The sequence below is a fragment of the Argiope bruennichi genome, chromosome 6 (genome assembly GCF_947563725.1).
Source record: "Argiope bruennichi chromosome 6, qqArgBrue1.1, whole genome shotgun sequence".
Lineage (NCBI taxonomy): Eukaryota > Metazoa > Arthropoda > Arachnida > Araneae > Araneidae > Argiope > Argiope bruennichi.
The window spans coordinates 73,103,018-73,123,739 of NC_079156.1; the positions used below are offsets into that span (position 1 = coordinate 73,103,018).

The window sequence follows — 20,722 nt, forward strand, 5'->3', positions numbered from 1 at the left end:
GATAGAAATCTACAAATTTAGTGTAGTGACCAGATTTCGAATTTCGTTAGCTCATCTCAAAGTATTTTTGTTTCAACTTGTTCAGATACATAAAAAACGCATAATTCGGATTTAGGAGAGGTCGGAAATGTAGGAATACATCTCAATTCGGAGTTCGAATTTTTTGACGATTACAATAATTTTTCTTTGTATACTTCGCATGCGAGGAACTAAAAGTATAGACTCTTGTCAGTCATTTGAAATGTTTCATTTTTGTATCATTATCAAACAAGTCGTACAACCATCGACAATGTAGACCAAAGAATAACAATCTTTATTGATGTGGGAGCAAAGGTGTCCATCCTTCGAAAAAACTCACTACGAAACGGTGTCTAGGGTTAAATATAGGTTCTATTATACATATTTACAACTTTCGGTACATATTACAACGTGGGCACCTCATTGTGCTGCCACGGCCATTTCCCCCGAACTTTCCAGCACCCGCACGCTCTAGTTTCATTCCGTCTATTAGTTTTAGGGTTCGCCTGCGCCATCTGGTGGTGACTGTCACCTGTTTCCACATTGATGATATATACTAGATATCTGGCATGATTCTTTTGTCAAAGATTGATTCATTTTATTCAATTTTAAGCAAACTCATCGGGGGTGAAGCTGATGTACATAAGGCTACTCAATACTATTTCTTCGCCCTAACCACATATCCACCAGTTATCTATGAAGTTGGCCTAGCCAACATAATAGTGATGTCGATGTGCTTCATTCTATTCTCAACTAGTGATCAGCCCTCTTGAAAAAAGCAGCATAAAGGAACGAACCCTGGAATTTTTTTAAAAACATTTTTATATATGTACATTTATTGAACGTGCTCTGCTTAGCTCCCTCGTATAGTGAATAAAATCAAGAATGCAAGTTGAACCAATTCGGCTCGAAATTTAATATTATAATTTTTAATAGTGCAGTTTTAATGATGAAACTACATACTTAATTTCATTTATCCTCTTGTTGTTTTTCTTTTTGGCCTAAAATGTCCAGCAACATTGTTACGACATCTCGATATTGGCCGACATTCAGAATATCGAGCAACACAGTGAAGATATCGTATAATATTCTATGCTAACAGGGTTGGAACATGACATTCACATACTCACAGACGGACAATCAACTCTTCGATGGATTTCAACGCGAAATTTGATGTGCATATACAATATTGGTGAGAAAACCATACCTTGAATTGCTATCATCTAACTTATTGAGTTATTGCATTCTACTGCACATATGAACTTATAAATGCTCTTCTCATCAAGAGATTTCTTTCAAAAAATTGACATAAATTAACATTTTGGGTTTAAAGATTATATGCAAAATTTTATTCAGACAGTTATTCCATTTTTGGTTATTTATTTATTTTTGAGAATAATTCGATATCTAATTTCATAACGATTGTTGCACTTTATATTGTATTCGAAAAAGTAAAAAGATAAAAAAATATTTTTGATAGTTGACAAAAGGCATCTTTTGTAAATTAAAAATTAAAATGCCATCCTTAAATATTGGTGAAAGTATGAATTCCATAAAAGATACCTAGGCAGAATTTTTTTAAGAATTTCCTCCGAATTTAATTTCGTTTGATACATATTATTTCACAAATAAATTTCATAAGAGTCAAATAATTTGAGCAATAATGTAATGAGTTTGTACATCGAAATTACTTCTTTTAACCGATTAAAAAATTAAGCTCTGAAATTTTACTAAGCCAGCCTGCATTTGATAAAAATAATCGTATTTTCACTTCATAAGCAAATAGTTGATTCTTTCGATTTTTAATTACGAGTTAATTTATCTCATTATTCATGCTATAAAAAGTAATAATATTTTGATGTATTCGTGATGAAGCAATAATCGTTTTCATTTTTAAAGCAAACGATTATTTTTTCTCCAACAGATAAGGTTAATCAATTCATTAAAAATACATATTTAATCACTTTACAAAATAAGAAAAAAGTATTCACTCACCAGCATTTTCAGTCAGCATTAATAAGTCAACGTTCTTTTCTGTTGCTTTGGATTCAAGTAGCTTCGACATAGACCAGTCTTGAACAGAAGTTAAAAGACTGACACTGTCCTCGCCATCCTAAAAAAAAAGAGTTAATTTTTAGATTGACAGAAAAGAACAATTGTTTGAAAAATATTTCTAAAGATTATGAATAACCTATTTATGGTATTTTATCTATGTGTTTTTTTTTTTTACTTCAGAAAACAAGTATCTTTTTCGTTTCAACAAATATTTCTGTCATTACTAATAACAAAGGAGCATTTGTGTATTGGACCAACACACACATATACTGTTAGCGCTGTATAAGCAAAATAATCAAACCTATATCTTCCAAACTTGGCGCTCATATACTTTGAAGTGCGGGAATGCGTACCTTTAGGAGAGTTATTTTTAAAATTTTATTTATTATTATGTTTTTTTTATATTTCTTTTTTTATTTTATATTTCTTTTTTTATTTTATATTTCTTTTTTTATTTTATATATTTCTAAAGATATTACTGCACAAGTCCGATTTTTTCATGATTTTAAAATTTAGAAAAAGATGTTTTTAATTATTCTAATTCTTTACCATATAATAATTTTTTTATATTTTTAACTAGTTTTTTTAAAGATATTTTAAATGCATTTTATAATAATATATTTATTATAATACATTTTATAATTATATATTCATTTTATAATATTATAATACATTTTATTATAATATATCCATTTTATTATAAATACATTTTATTATAATATCTAAGAAAGGCAAATTTTCCTATACTAATCATCAAAAGGGAATGAAAGCCATTGCTGATGAAATTAAAAATACATGACAACATGAAATTAAAAATTTCCTGTTGATGAAATTTAAATTGTTTCCATTTTTGTTACTAATATCTCATTCTGACTTTCATTCCATTGCTGATGATTAGTATGTGGAAATTTGAATTTTTAAATATTAAATAGATTATAATATGAATCATGTTTTAATAAAATTTCTGCAATGCTATTGGACTTAATTTAAGGTTTAACCTCAAAATTAAGTTACGGAGAAACTTAAAAAAAAAAATGTATTCATTTTTAAGCATTTCATCTGTTGTCTATCACATAATGTGATGTTATAAAAAGAGAATTAGAAAATTGCTTAACACAATAATCAGAAAGATGTAAAGCTTCTTGAATGGAGTTATGAGTCTTCTGAGATATGTGTCTATTAAAATTTGGGTATTAAAATTGTTTTGTTGAAAAAAATAATTAAAACCAAGTTTTATAAAAAAAAATTAATTGAATTTTTTTGTTACCAATTAACACAGCGAACTGTTCACGAAAGGTGACTAGTAACTAACAAATAAAAAATTATAACTGTATAATCAGGAATAAATAATTATACATAATACTCATGACATAATTTCCAGAATTAGTGGGGTTTATTTTAATGATGTAATCTGTAAAAGAGATTTCTCACAATGTGTTTGGCTATCGTATTTTTTTAGGATATGACAAAGAATTGTATTTAAATAACTATTATGTGTTTAATTTTTCATAATGGTGGTGTCTTTATTAATAACAATTTACAGGAATTAATATCAATGAATTAATCAAATAAGGAATTAATATAAATGCACAGTTGCATCGAGCAGTTGGCATTGATATTTTCTGAGAAAGTTATGGGGCAGCATGTGCAAGGCAAACATATTAAAATACCGTTTATACAGTAACTAAGAACTGAAAGAAAGTGAAAATCGTGGGACAGAATTTATATTTAAAAATGTAAAAGATTTGAACATTTTATACATAACATCAAAATATAATAATTTTATAATCTTGATTAGTCTGCCCTTATTGTAGTTTTAAAATTTACTTATAACAGTAGCGATAACTGGGACATACACACAAAAAAGTATTTAATTTCATGACAACAAACGAGAGTAAAAATTCAGCCATTAAATCAGTAGAAAGCATTGTTATAAAATATATTTAAAAAATATAAATAAAATATTAAAATTAAGAAAAATTGTACAAAAATAAAATTAGTAGCTCTGAAAAGCTAATATTTCTGAATTTTAAAATGGCGTAAAAATAGTTTTTGCAATATGGTATCATATTATTGTGGAAAAAACAATGAAGTTTTCATTATTTTTCATTTAAAAATCTAATTAAAATTTTGAAACCGTTCCCTTAGTAAGCTTCAACTATCCAAGGGTTTGTGGGAAAAAACTAAAAGAAGAAATGTATTTCTAAGATGAGACAAATTTTGAAGTTCTAAGTACAACGGTCTCTCTTATAAAATGTTGTTAACTATTTTTTCATGTATGTTGTATGACGCAGTTTACATATATGTTAATAAGATCTGGACAGTAAAATCAGCAAAAGAATCGGATAAATATAAAAATGCAGTTGAAGACTAAAAATGAAGTGTAATTGCTAAAGAAATATTTCTTGTTAAAATACCTATTCATAGTCTATCATACAAAAATATGATTTTTTAAAAGTTTGTTTCATGCCTATTTTACTGCGCAATTAATATGCGGCCACAAATGACGATAATGAAAATTATTATTATTTTTTAGAAATCATTTCTGCAGATAGTCTATATAAGAAAGAGTATTACGTTTATTTTACTATATTTGTAACTATGCTTTAATTATATCCACAATATATACAGATCTTTTCTTATTCATACATCTAAAGGAAGCAAATCTTTTATACATTCCTGTAATTTGTTTTGAAAATTGCTAATATTTTTAAGTCTACAATTTTTTTAACTTTTGGTGCTAACTTAATCAATGGCAAGCATCAACTTACCGCTTCTAATTCTTTCCACAAGTCTGTTTGACCTTCCGAAAATATAATGCTGACCATCTCTTGCATTTTCTAAAAAGGAAAATAGATATTATTCGTAAATATATAATAACTGCTAAACATATATAATATATATATAACAATTATAGTATAACAATATGTAACAATTTATAAATATTGTTACAAATCTGTAATTTTGCTACCCGGCATGAATAGTGTCATCGTGAGAAAGACCGTTGTAAGATCTGTGCTGAGCGGCTGCCGCGTCAATGACCTGAGAGCTTTGAGACCATTTGGCGAGTTTGGCGACTAAATGGATCATACTGGAAAGTTTGAGAAGTTTCACGATCCATCCAGTAGGAACCAAGATACACTCAGATGCGCCCTGATTGGTCTGAAGATTCTAGCCCCGCCTCCCGGAACTATAAAAGACAGGCACTCTGAAGTTGTGTGGATCGCCAGAAGTTGTGTGTGAGAGGAGTCGCCGACAAGTAAAAGATTTAGAGGATTAGAAGCAAGCAAGCTGCTGAACTAGAGATTAAAGGCTCTGAGTTATTACAATTGAGTGGCGGTATTTGTAGAAGAAATAAATTTTGTAACAATATGATGTGATATATATATAAATGATATCTTTGAATCCACAACATATTCTGCATATTAATATTAGAATTTCAATTAAATTATTGTGTGTTATGATATTTTTTAATATAATATAAATCTTAATTTCTAATTTTTTTCTTAAATTAACCATTTAAACTTCATTCTAAAACTTTGTCTTATTTTCTGATCCAAATCCTGCCTTTTTAGATAATTATTTCCTAACACGTGCTCTTAAAAATCGATGACTATAGCGATTTCTCACTATCCGAGCGAAGGAATAAAAATCCTTAAAGCAAACCGCATTTTTTAAATAGTTATCCATGATTCCCTTTCCTAATCTATATGTGTCGAAGAAATCACTATCAGAATCTCATAGTAAAAACCCGAAGGGGAAAATTTCTGTCTCTTTTGCTTTTGTGTCGCGATGTTAATAGACGCGTGTCATTGCGCTTCTTGTAGTACATATTATGGCTGCCATGGCTAAATAAATTGTTCATTCCAGAAGTTTCTTCTTTCCGGCGATGCTGCTTCAAATCATGCATATATATATATATATATATATATATGTTACGGCCAAAGCCCGAAATACGGCCAGTTCGCGAATTGGCCGGCCAATTCGCGAACTGGCCAAGAGGTTTGGCCAAAGTCCGAAATACTTGCAATTAATGTTGTATTTTCTACTTTGGCTGGCCATTTCGAGAAGTGGCCGGGGATCCTTGGCCAAAGCCCGATGTGATAATCTATACTTATAAATACAGCTCAATGTATGTTTGTGCGCGCGCGCGTGTGTGTATGTGTGTGTGTGTGTGTGTGTGTGTGTGTGTGTGTGTGTGTGTGTGTGTGTGTGTGTGTGTGTGTGTGTGTGTGTGTGTGTGTGTGTGTGTTGGCGCTCTACAGTCCAAACCGTTTGACAAACAGTTATCAAATTTTGCATATATATACCTTGGAGGTCGGAAATGTGCACCCTGGAGCGATTTTTAAAAATTTTTAATTAGAATTTTAATTAAAAATTAAGCGTAATTTCTGCGTTTTATCGCTATAACCAGAAAATATTACAGCACAAAATCGATTTTTGCATCAAATTAAAGCTTTTTTTAAATTAAAGCTTAAAATTTAATTTATAAATTATGCTTAAATTAAATTATGCTAAAATTTAATCTGCACGAGCACGTGAAATTAAAAAAAAATATCTTTTATCAACGTGCTGCCATCACATTGATAGAAGTTTAAATTAAAAAATAAATCAACTATTATTGCAAATTTAATAAATAAAATTGTAATTTTCTGCAGGTGTCTGTATAAAATGGAAAAAAAAAATGAAATAAGATATTTTCTGAAAAGTACATGTTTCTAAAGTAAAGTAAATGTAAAAGATGTAAATGAAAGTAAATGTAAAAGAAAAGTTTTCTATGAGCTTTGACAATACCTATATTATTAATTCAATAAAACAATTTAATTTAAGGCAAACTTTGTTTAATATACTTAGGATAATCATTCTAATCAGCTACCATCAGCTAATTTGGGGTATACATTTGCTAACAAAATGGTCTAAATTAACTAAATAATTATATTTAATATAACTTTAGTCAATAAATGCTCCGATGAATTAGGAATTTTAAATTTTTACATAGGTCCTCTACCCTTTGAATCATATTTAACAAAATATTCTATAGACACCAATATTTTTAATAAAAATTGTTGAACTCCAACAAACTAAATCAATCACTAAAACTGACTGATTTATGAAATTTCAATATCACACTTCTATAAAAACTGGCGATTTTAGACCACTTCACCGACTGTCTCAATGAAGATACGCTAATCCTCTGCAGTGTTTCTAGACAGTGATTGGCCTGTGATTATAAAAATGATGCATAAAAACTTCATAAATCGGTCAGATTTCACTGCTGAACGACTCCGATTTCAATTTTCATATTTAAAAAAAAAGACATGGTTAGCTTTAATATAAAAAGCTTTTATATTGATTGCAGTTTAACATTTCCACTTTAGTTTAAAGTAGAAGTTTTATGGATACTGACAGAACATTAGGGAAAATAGTACAATGAAACAGAACTGTTTATGCCTACATAAAAGTACGACTGAATCATATAACTACCAAAATATGAAGCTCAAAAATATTTTGCAGAAAAAGCTACTAAGAGAGCAATTTACATTAATTGAAAATTTTAGAGATCATTAATACTGGTGAACCGGCTGGTCGCCAAAGGCGACTAGTGGTAAATAAATATAATGACATTCATGTATAAAATATAAATAAGGACATGTTGTAGGTGAAATTCGACAGATGGCGCCAACAAAGAAATGTCTTTAAATGATATTAATAACAGAACTATTTGTCCTTCATATTTGTTTTAATTAGCCCTTATTTTTGTTATTTGCCTTTGTAAAAAATTTTATATTTTTTGAAGCGACATTTCGGGAGACAATGTGATCTGGGATCTTTAACATTAGGTCCATGGAGCAGAAAAAGACTAAGGATCACTCTTAAAGGTAATTGAAAACTGAATACTCAATTTGCCTTTGTATTCATACATGATACGCAACGCCTTTGCTCAAGATATAATTATTTCATTTTGAAGGGCGCAAATCTAATCTTCACGCTATCACGTTGTAAAAGTATACACGTTCACTGTATAATTTCTATTACGGCTTTAATATGAGAACAAAATAACACGAGATCATATTTTTATATATTACAAGCTTATTTTTAACTCAGAGGTGTCACTTATATTTGAACTCGTTTCTGAAACAGTTGCACTTAAAAAAAAAACAAAAAAAAAACAGTACACAGAAGTACCCATTTTTAAATACTTCATTTTTAACAGGGTGTAAAACAATGTGCTCTTGATTCCTTTCTTTCTACTCTGGCCGATCGTCCCAAGCCATTTCGCGAATTGGCCGGCCAAAGCCCGAAATCAAGAAAAGATCGGACATTGGCCGGTAAGTTTACAGCAACGTTGGCCAGATCGCGAATTGGCCGGCCAATTCGCGATCTGGCCGATTTCGGGCTTTGGCCGTAACATATATATATATTGGCTGCTATACTTTATTATGAGTTGATAAAACGAAGTCTTAAGAAAAGTAGAGATATTCGAAGTCTCGATGCTTATATAAATTTATAATCTAAGAACAAAATTTATTGTTGTTATTTAGTTGTCATAATGTAAAAAATTCAGTAACGAGCTGTCAGAACTATAAAAAAAACTTCAATGGGAATTTTATTATAATTTATTCTTCACGAAAGAGTCAATAATGGTTTAAAACTTGACAGCTTCAGCTGTAAGTCATATTTTTTTTACATTCATTTCATTTCTGCACTTATATTTCAAATAAAACTAAGGTTGAGAAAGAATTTTCATACAAATATACAAGTGGTCAAATGCCCAATCAAATGTCTTGTTGTAAGTTTGACGATTACTGAATATTGCTATCGAACAATCATCCTGAAGGAGAAAAAAAAAAGATTTTAAGTTTGGTGACAGTTCATTTAACATGTTTTCTTTCTTTGATGATATTTTCATTTTCTTTATGATTTCTTCAAAAGGATTTCTGATCCATTGGTTCGTGTCTCCAATTTTCGTACCGCAGCCTTTCGTACTTTACAGCACTGTTACTATTAGGCCAATATCACATATTTACCATGTTAAAAATGAAATTTAAACATAAAGTTCGGTTAGATTTTATGTCTAAAATTTCATTAAGTTTTATAGTCTTATAACTCTGAATTCATTTAACAATTACAAAAAATCGAAATATTTAAAATGCCTAATAATGTTTAAACAACTTAATTACCACCTAACTTACAAAGAAGTTTCTAAGAATACAATATTTTGATCTTACGTATAAAACAGTTAGATCCTCTGGTTCCACTCCAGGACTAAACGGCCCGGAAGTTTTATTGACGAGTTTCTTCACGATGGCTATCATATTCTTCAGGTTCCCTCTTTTCATTTCTTCCAGATCAATGTCCTCTTCTTCTGCACTTCCTTTCTTGTCGTTTTCACTGGATGTGGAGCCTTTTTTCTTTCCTGTATGGCAATAGAATTAAAAATTATTTATTTTGATATGTTAAAGGATATTTTGCGTGGAATGTGCACATTTATTTGTTTGCATATTTTAACTACAAAATGCATGACGTTTTATTTTTTTTTAAATAATATATATGTGTCCGCGAATGTGTGTTTGAATAACTGCATATAATTTTTAAAAAATATTTATTTAAAAAATTAATTACTTTTTAGAGGAATTAAAAAAATACATGTGTCAAATGGCTACATTATGAATTAAACAATATTCCAATGACTCTAATCATATTATAACAATTTTACAATTACAATAAAAGTCCTTTTTTGCCTATTTATTTTTTAAAATGCAAAAAAATATGTTGATAGTATTTTTAATCGTAAAACTATTCATTTAATAGTCATCCTGGTATTTTTCCAAGTTTTAAGTTCTAATTCTAGTACCTCTATTGCTATATATCAGTCAGCGTTTTCTTCAAATGTTTATCAAAAACGTTTAGATAAGGATTTCCAAACAGTCATTGTTGACCTCTGGAAGTCATGAAAATGTGTAACCAAATGGATGCACGGATACATTGAAGGGCCAAGAGAATATTTATAAGTCAAATATAATTTAAAAAACTATATTTCTAAAATATATCAATTTTCTAATTTTGTTGCTTTTTTAATTTCACACTATTTGGATGAAATTTAGCTACTAGTATCAATATATCTAAATTAGCTGGAAGATTATGAGAGTGTGACGAAAAAAATCAACAGGTACAAACGTCGTACATAACTATGTTTTATTTTACATGAAAACATGAAATACAAGTACAAAACACAGACGAAATGTATACATAGCAGCACTTGAAGAAATCAACTACGAACAAGTAACAAATTGTTATTACCACGCAAATGCACAAAGCGACCAGAAAGAATTTGCCAGAGATCATTCCGAAGAGAGAATTCACTCGATTACTACTTTCCTCGACTTGACCGAATACTCCTAACTCTACTCTGAGTCTCTCTTGTTTTATAGCTTCTGTTATAAGGTGTTCAGTAGGGTAGAACAAAAATAGCCTTAATTTTTTTATTTATTTTATTATTTTTTTTTATAGATTTTAGTTTGGTAATAGTGGGGAAAAGTTGCCTTTTAGGTTAAAAAGAATTTTAAAAAATTTGGTTGCAATACAAGAATATCTTGAGGTGCCACCAAGAGCTTAAAGTTAGTAAAAAATTGAAAAAAAAAAGACAAATTTTAAAATGGGCCTTTAAAAAGTTTAGATTTTAGATTGGTAATAATGAGAAAAGTTGCTTTTTAGGATTAAAAAAAATTTGTTGCATTACAACAACCTTCTTGAGCTACCACAACAAGCTTAAAAATTGTAAAAAAATTGAAAAATTATACACTTTGATAAAATAGGTAATATACATTTTTCGTACTATAATGTTATAAATGAAGTTTTTAAATGTATATAAAAGTATTACAAATGGAAAAAGAAATTAATTGCAAAATAGAATAATAGTAATAAAATATGTTTTAATGTCAAATTTTGCGTTTCTTACTTCTGTATCCTTAATGATTACAAATGTTGTAGCTGCAAAATGTTTGTTTCTATTTCATTGCCACATTAAACTGTTTTTTGTATGAAATTTTTGCATATTCACACATGAGTCATTTTTTTTCTTATGTATCCTTCTCTTATGATTGAACCACAGACATTTGGAGCCGATTTGGTCTCCAGTTTCGCAGCTCTTTACACTGCTTGTGCGTGACAAGGAAGCCGGGGAAAGTTGACAACCGGATCCACTAGACTATTTGGCTCAGCTTCAGATGCCTTCCGTATAAAGTCTTTAAAACAATCACTGGAAACGTGTTTTAACAAGGAAGGGAACCCAGTTACGTTAGATCATGTCGGTATAATCCTTTGCATCGAAGTTTATCTTTGGAACTTTAAACTTCCCGATTCCACCTATACTTTCTATTCTTGCTTTTAAAACACGTCATAAACTATCTTTTAATTTTACGTTCATCATTTAGCATGGACAAAAGGATATTCTCTGAAGCAGCAATGTACATATTTCTTTGAATAATCAGGTATATAACGTTCTTGAGATCATCAGAAAGATAGCGTGAGTATGAGATAAGGTTAAACGGATGTTTGGAACCATAAGTGCATAAAGGTGTTAACTTAATATTAAACTATACTAGCATATACACTTTTACAGTGTAATCAACCAGAGTTTTAAGATATATTTGAAGGATCTGGTTGGTTTGCCTGTTTTCATAAAGAATACTGTTTATCTTCAGTGCTGTCATTGTCGCCAGTACCCGTTTCGGTCACACTAGTATTTTTTGTCCATTCATGATTAAACTTAACTATTCTCTGTAGTTCTTTACTTTTTCTTGCTCAAAGCACTTATGGTAACTTTATCAGAATTACCTATAGGCATTTCCCTGTTAGATCGTTCGGAAACTTTTGTTACACCACTGGTTCTTTCTTTCATTTATACAAGTACAAGTATTAAAGTTTACACACTTACAGGCAGTAAGATCAAATAAACGTTTAGCTTCTCTTCTAAATTCTGTGAGGTTGGAATCAAACTGATCTCACCCTTTTCTGCTTTTAGACTTTAATAAATTCCTGTATTTAGCATGATAAGGTTTTATCACTTGTACAATTCTTTTGCTAGAAACAATGGGAACAGAAGCTCTTCAATACATTTGTTCGATTTGGGGAATTAAAGTGTCACATATTTCGCTTACAGAAGGACCCTTTACTGAAGCAATTTTGAGGTTATGCCTAATAAAACAGTAGCACTTCATAACAGGTTGGTATGTAGCACTTCATTCATATCACTAAATTTCCCCCAAACAGGACATCCCGACATTTGTCTTGTCATCACTAATTTAGACTTATCCATTTTTACTCACAACAAAGCAGACGGACAAAAAAGACGGTGCGGCGACGCCAACTTAATTGAACTCGATAAAACTGCTGACTTGATACCAACTCTGAGCTCGTCACCACATGCTGACAAATCGCCGTCTCCTTTCAATAACATCAACCCCAGCGATGACTCAGCGTCCTGGATGCCATGCCGACGCAATAGTAAAACTGTTTTTATATTTCTATTCATATTATAACGCCTATTTAAAAATTTTATTTCATAATCAAGGCACGCAAAAATCCTCAAAAAAGTTCCAAAAAGTGTTTTTTTGGAAACTTTTGCAGCACCTCAAGATGTACAATATTTTAAATATTTTTAATTTATCTTATCTACACCAAAAAGCAACTTTTCAGCGCTATTACAAATTAAAAATCAAAAGTTAGTTTTTTCGTACCCCCCCCCCCCCAGTGTCCAGTTTTCTAGAAGGATATCGTATCTTCGTTCCTACTCTATATATCGTTAAAATTCCAGTAGTTTCAGAAACTTCGGGTTTTTTTTTTTTTTTTTTTTTTTTTTTTTTTTTTTTTTGCCAAAGTCATTGATAAGTTGGGAAATGTTTTTTATGTTTGTCGCTAAGACTGGAAGATCGCTGACCCGGCACCCACTCAGCATTCTTTAGAGATACTAGGAAATGTCCCTTTCTTATTATGAAATTAACTGCTCAAGAAAGCAATATTATAAATTCGTAACAAAAGATATAGAACTGAACTTTATAGGATATACTCAAGTTCTGGAGTTTTCTTGCATTTTCAAAGTCAATCAATTTTTTAGATTCTAAAAGTCGTCAGCATGGGAAGTTCTTGCAACATACGTTGGAAATGTTGCTACGTACATCTACTCGCGCTATAAAATTTGCTTAACGATGTCGCTATTCCTCATTTTTGCCAAATTTTGGAGCGTTACCGAAGGCAAATGTCTCTAGACAACTTTCCTGCAAAAAGGCATGAATTATAAATAATTAAATTACATAATTATAAATATTTTGGGATTGGAACGTATTGTTCTATTTTACATGGATCTCCATAGAAAAATTGTTTCGCTTAACATGTGTTCACATTAAGAGTAAGATTTGGAAACAAATCATACTCGTTAAGTAAGGTTTCAAGACAATTCAAAGTGATGTATTTAGAATCGTAAAGTGGAATCAACCATACGATAAACTGTTAAGCATGTAAGTAAAATTGCATTTATATTACTAATAGAAATCCTTAAAAATAATTTATATATTTTATATAAAAAATATATTCTGCCATTCTTTTTAAATTCGTCAATTTATTTACAGTTTTTATAACATTACCTGAAATATTAGTTTTTAAATAAAACAATTAGGAAAATATTTTAATTCTGTCTTTTTTTTTTCAAAATCAGAAATATAATCAGCATTTAAATATATTTAAATCAACATAAGTTATGACAGATGACTGAAAATTAAAAAAAAAAGTATCTCAATGTCTTTTGCTTTAGTCCAAACTGTAGTGAAATCTGTTGGAAATTAAAAGAACTTTCCTCGCCGATCTTATCAGAAAATGAAATTTATTTTGTTGACGAACAGTATCTTACCAGCCGTTTTCTTGTTGGTAGCTTTTGAAACTTCCGATATGTGTTGAATAGTTGTCATTGCTGTATCTATATTAGTAAGGTCCATTGTATCCTACGGGTGAGAAAAAAATATATTAAAAGAGCAAGTATACATTAAAAGACTGATGATACTGAAAAGTGATAGTTTCAGTATTCCAAGACTATCACTTTTCGACGATCTACCTGGCTAAGGGGTGGGACGATAAAGGATGAGTCATTTCCGGTACTCTTCGTCAATTTTTGACCTTGATTTCCGCTCCATTAGATAGTTTTTGACTCATTTTTTTCTATACTTAATATACTTAAGTGAACGTCGTGTTATTTATGACTTTACTATTTTATTTTAACTGAAAATTGCGTATTGATTCCTTGTATAGTTTGTTCATGTTGCAAAAAAGCGTGCAAAAAAGCGGCACGAAAAATATTTTATATATCATTAAATGTGACCGAGATTGTCTACCGTTGTTAATCTCAAAATGTTATCAAAAATTCAATAACAGATAAAAAAAAAAGAGTATTTTAACATAAAAATTCTTATTTTTTAAAAGAGTGAACTACCAAATTTTAAAAACGTAAAGTGTACGTTCATTCATTATATTTAATATTTAGGCCCCTTACAGTAAATAAAAATTATTCTAAAGTATTTTAGTGTGAATTAGTATCTTTTTTCGACAATGTTACGCGTTATCCGCAGTTTTTAAGCCTCCCTAATCCGTGAACAATCTGGGTTCATCTTATTGTTAAATGTAAACCTCCTCCTTTCATATCTCTTTTCACCCCTATTTTGTTTAAATAAACGCATCCTGACGCATGCTCAAAAGGGTGGAGGGTTTTCAAATACGAGAACGAATAATAATTCGATACTATTGATACATTTCATCATCACCAGAATGAAAAGTAATTTATTTTTTATATAAAAACATAAAAATAGAAATAATAATAGAACATATAACAACAGAAATACATATTGTTACATATTAATTCAAATAATTAATTACATATTATTACATTACATATTAATTCAAATACAATATAACTAACTACAATCAAATAACTGTTTTTCAAACCAAATTTGAACGTTTCATATTTTGTGCAAAATAACCAACAATCTTACCAATTGTTCCAAGAGCTTCTTTATGTCAGTAGAACACTTCATAGGATGCTTAGGTGGATTGCATACTGGAAAAAGGTAGTAAAAATTTTATTTAGTATGAAAGCAAGCGATAAAAATACACTATTTATTAATTTTTCAGAGATAATAGAGAAATTCACATTTAATTATTTTCATAATTACTTAAAAAAATGATAAATTTCCTGTTTTTTTTTGTTATTTATAAATGTGAGAACATAAAAAAGAAAATGAATACAGTTATTACTGAATATGTCTTTATATTTAATTAACTCTTTAGTTGGCACAATTGCTCAGAAACAGCGTATTTTCTAATGGCTTCTATGGGAGATGGGGATTTATAACTTAACTCCAAATGCTTTACATTCGTAATCTACGTAATTAATCTACGTAATTAACAAATTCCAAAGAATTAATTAATTAAAAAATTCAAAGAATAAGCAAATATATTATACATGTCTTACTTGCTATGTGCATCTTTCAATTTTTTTATTACAGCTTTTCACCATTTGCAAATAAAAGAAGCATTGTTATAACTATTTTCAGGAGTTTTTTCAATTTTTTAATAATAATTTTTAAAAAATTGAGACTCTTTGCGATTCGCCACTAAACTTCGCATATATTTAACTGATTTTTTTAAAATTTAATTACTTATATCAAAAGCGAATTTATTCCCAATAAATTTAAAATAAGAGTCAAATATTTTTCTCTTTAGAAGACCAAAAGTTTTCATTTGGCTTCGAAATACTCTTTTCATATTCATTTCATAAATAGATTAGAAAAATACAGATTTTTTAAATCAGAAATTTCAAAAAATGCGGGAATTTATTGAATGGTGGGAATGTTTGTCGCTCATCGAACTTTTTCTAATTGAACACCAAAAAGTACTTAGATTGCTCGATAACGGTACCCTTTTCCGATTTTGTATCTATATCAGTATGGTCTTCAGATTTATGCAAAATCATGCTATGAATATTTCTGTCTTTATTAAGACGTTTCATTATCAGCTGGTAACTAGGCATCTCAGCTAATATGTAAACATAATTTAGTCAGATGCGTGCCGAATATAAGAAACTTTTAAAATTTTGGCTTCGCTTTATTTTCACGATGGGAGGTATTTTATGTAAAAGAGGCGATGATAAAATTGTCGCCCTTTTACATCGCGATACACATTTAAGAAAGAGAATCAGGTATCTTTCAAAGAATGGTGTAAGCATTAGGATTTTTATCTCTTCACTCGGAGCGTGAGCGTTTGACCAGCAGTTTTATTAAACGCGTGTTAAAAATAATTAAATAAAAAGTGGGAATTGGATCAGGAAATAAGAGAAATTTTAAAATGAAGTTAATATGGGCAAAACTAAGATAAAAATTTGAAATTCTAATATTTATTTAAAGAATATATTGAAGATTAAAATGTTATGCATTGTAATAATTATCTATTTTTCTCTTTAGAAAATGCAAAGAATGGTTAGTATTATATTTTCAGAATGCCAAACAAATTTGTGGAATAAATTAGAAGCCTAAACATAAGTGTAAAGCACCATTATATTAGGGGGAAAGCAACATATTGTTGTTTCTACTACATTGGTGACATTATAATATTATAAGTTGTCCGAAAAAAATTATTAACTTTAATTTTGTTTGAAAAATTTGCCCAAGAAAATTTTTTAAACTGTACCAAGATTAGAGTAAAAGAATTTGAATTAAGCTTATAAATAAGTGGTAGATATAAGCTTTAAGCCTTCGTTGGATATTCGGTTACTCTCGGTACCATAAACAGATAAGTACATGTAATATAATTTTTAAATCTAACAGTTTTTTTTATATTGTTTGGATTGTTCAAAGATATCGAAACAAAGTGGACAAAACAAAAATTTACATTCTTAGGGAATTATTTAATCTATTTTACAATCCTATTGTAATTTCAAAACAAAAAGAAATCAAATTTGTTTATTATTTTTTTCTAAAACTACATTTTACATTTCTAAATAGATTTTTGGAAACATCAGGTTGAAAAAAAGGAAAAAAAAAATCGTTAAAACTCAGAACAAAAACTGACAAATTAAACGAAATACCGTTGAAGTGAATCGAGCATTAAAAGCTTCAAAGATTTTAAAAATCTTTTGTTTCAATCCTGAGATTCTCGGTAAATACTTAGTCAACAAATAAGAAGAAATGCTGGTATACAGCAGAATGGGTTGATAGCAAACATTAAAAATAATGTATTTACTTTTATAGCCAGTATAGATATAAAAAATTTAGATATTAATAATTAATATTTTAAATATATAAAAAATATATCAAATTTTTTTGTTGAGAAGGAAAATTTTTTGTTATATAAAGAAAAATAAAATATACTTACGTTTATCCGGTTCTAATGAAAGCATAAAAAAGAAATGTACATTTAGAAATTTATAAAAAGGTAGTTTATGTTTATTTAAAATTATCAAATAATAGACACAAGACTTACTGGAAGTATCAGGAAAGTTAATTAAGGCCATATTAAACATCTCATTCTCTCTCTCTGCCTAGTTACCCATATTAATCATCTCAAACATCACTCATTAAAAAAAGAAGAAAAAAAATCCCTTCAACTTAGATAAAGAGGTCCTCAGACAGTTGCTTCTTTCGCCTTTTTGTTATACGATCTTGAAGATAGGCGTTGCATAATTATTCCTAATTAAATAGTTCTGAATACATAATACGTTTAAAGGCAAATCATTTAAATTAAATACTTAAATCGACATTTGATATAATAATAATCGATTTGTAGTGTAAGACAGCGATATCTCTATAACAAGAAAACAATTTTGGTTCCTTCTCTTTAAAAACAATAGAAGTTTAGAAATATAAATAACATCTCTTCTGATGATAATCTTGATAGCTGCTATCAAGAGATGTCTTTTACATTGGTTTATGGAAATATAGTGTCTTAAAGAAGTTTTGTTATTATGGTACTCCATGACGAAAATTAAAGCAAGAATTTATTTGATATTTTAACTTAAGAAGCAAACTAAATGCATCAGAACAAAACATATTTCGGACGAATTAATTTATAGTTTATTTCAAATTACACATGCTGAATAAAACGGCGTTTTATTTCCTATTGAAGTTCTTATTCACAATATTTGCAAATGATTTGTAATAGAGGCCATATATAGATAATGTAACATAAAAAAAAGCATTTGAAAATAGGAAGTGGAATTTTTTAGAAATGAATTAGAACGAAAATTTATGCTTCAATTGCAAGTGAACATCGCAATTCTGCTGCATTTTTAGGTAGATTCCTATAGAAAGACTACCTATTTCAATGGTTCTCATGACATGACTTCGAGAAAATATCTGCAGTATTTAACCTATCAAGGTCCCTAGAGTCCAAACGTAGCCTTCGTTCAAAAGCTTATGTATACTGTTTGGAGTTTAAGTTGTTTAGAATATGCTGTTAGACGTGTAAAACTCTCGGACGAGTTCGTAAATGGCCCATATAGTTCAAAGGGGGTGGAAATAATGGGAGTTAAAATATTCATTTCCCTATAACTTTCTTAATATTGAAGATAGAAAAATAAAGCCAATTAGTCACATTAGCGCCCATTAAGATGAACAACTTTTGTATTCGAAAATTTTTAATAACTGCAATATCTTAGAAGTTAGGGAGTGAAAAGAGATTTTCACGCCCTAATTTTGATTGATTCTAACATGAACAATTTATGTTGCCAGATAATAACTTAGATGTAAAGGAATCTATCTTTGGCTTTCAGATTACCGAAAAGAATTTTTTAAATATATGTGCTTCATCATTCACAGGGTATTATTCAAAACGTAACTCTTTCATCGCGATGGGTGTCTGTTTTGAGTTAAACGTTTCCAACTTTTCATAACAAACTAGCCATGAAGAAACGTTCATAATAAATGTGCATCAGAGTTTCTTCATGGAATGGTATTGCGTTTCATTTGGATACCGTTACATCATTTAAAATGAGTCACGCGGGCAGAATTCTTAATCACATTACTTCAGTTCTCTACTTCGTTTCAAAGAATAAAAAACAAATCGCAGAAATGTGTTAGTCAGTGTGTCAGAAATGTACCAGGGCACCTCCCACTGCCCTGTTTCGTTGAAATGTAAGTTTCTAATACTTAGATAACGTGATGCCAGCTCATTTTTTTAACGAAAAATGCGATAAACTGGATGTATCTATTTTCACCACATATCTGTTAATGCCTCATCTATAGTTTGACAGGTAACCATAGCAACATCATGTTTCCTATGAACAAAAAATGAAGGCTTTTATCACATTTCTTAACTGCAAAGAATTATAGAAAACACCTCCCAGTGTCATCACCAGGAAAATTATACATATGTATATATACACACGCACACAGACACCAAACCAATAATTATTTACTCATCTCCCAGTTTTACTATCAAGAAAATTCTAATTTTTTTTTTAGAAAAAGTGAGAAATTATCCAGTGGCCTAATAGGAAGAAGGCATATATATTATAAGAATACGCCTTATAGAACACCGAGTAATTTATTTATTTTAATATATAATATTAAATCTGACGAATAAGATAAAAAATATATCAAATCCAGGGTAACACTTAAGCCTTTCTCCTGCACTGTAAATGCGAGTACAGTTGTAAAATAAATATGATTTATTGTAATTTCATCGGTTAAAGCAACTTTGAAAAAAATTAAAAGGAATTGTAACGTTTAATTTGAAAGATTGTTGTACTAAATTGTTTTCAGCTTGAATCTTCTCTTTTTTATTTTCTTCTTAAAATTTGTTCGTAATGATGCAGCTGAGATATTATGCGTGCAAAAAATTATCTAATATCGTCGCGAGTAAATACAGCTTTTAAGACAATAAAAAGTATCGTTGCAAAATTTGCGTAAAAATAATTTTTAAACTTTATTAGAATTAGAGGAATAATGTAATGTTTTAGTAATATAAAACTGATATTACCTGAACTTTCTTTTTAATTTTAAACATGCAGCAATGATATGTGGTACATATTTATTTTTAAGGCCCTCAAAATAAATCGCAAAAATATAAAAAAATGCAAAATATTACCAAAATTAAATGTCAATACAAATGTCATTGTTACTGAAGTCACTAACCATCTCAGCAAAATCTTATCATCATATGTATGACGGAGTCGGGTAAATCTAAAAATCGCCAAATAAATCTGGAAATGCACACATCTTGGCGAAATCATTGAATCTTATGCATAATGGAGCTTGGTAACCATGACTCATTTCAAAATTGTTAAGTAAATCGGGGGAGGGGGGGGGAGGAGCGTAAAATGCACAAGTACCTAATATGCTCCTAACGTGTAGAAAAAAAAACTTCACCATTTTGGTTAATTTTTTGCTGAGAAACCTAATTAAAATTTTAAAACATACATCATCCTAACTAGAAGTAACTATGAGCAAAAGTTGATAGTTTTCTAAAAGTTATTTTCAAATATAAATTATTAATTTTAACAACGATAGTGGGCACACAAAAAATTACTTTATACCCTTGTAACGTATTCGTGTATAAATGCAGTTATTAAAACAACGATAACTACTTTAAAATATACGTAGTTAAAAGT

The 20,722-nt window shown here is 29.4% G+C and overlaps 1 protein-coding gene across 2 annotated transcripts in view; it reads right to left on the minus strand.

Moving 5' to 3' along the window:
• LOC129972998 (uncharacterized) overlaps positions 1–20,722 on the minus strand; it is a 62,103-nt gene that overhangs the window by 33,040 nt on the left and 8,341 nt on the right. The window contains exons 5-10 of one of the 2 annotated variants that reach the window (XM_056087333.1): positions 17,488–17,499; positions 15,111–15,175; positions 13,979–14,069; positions 9,303–9,490; positions 4,845–4,913; positions 2,014–2,131 (exon numbers count right to left, since the gene is read on the minus strand). In XM_056087333.1, coding sequence (XP_055943308.1) covers positions 2,014–2,131; positions 4,845–4,913; positions 9,303–9,490; positions 13,979–14,069; positions 15,111–15,175; positions 17,488–17,499 — 543 coding nt within the window. The remainder of the gene's footprint in view (positions 1–2,013; positions 2,132–4,844; positions 4,914–9,302; positions 9,491–13,978; positions 14,070–15,110; positions 15,176–17,487; positions 17,500–20,722) is intronic. The other variant, XM_056087334.1, reaches the window with a different exon arrangement.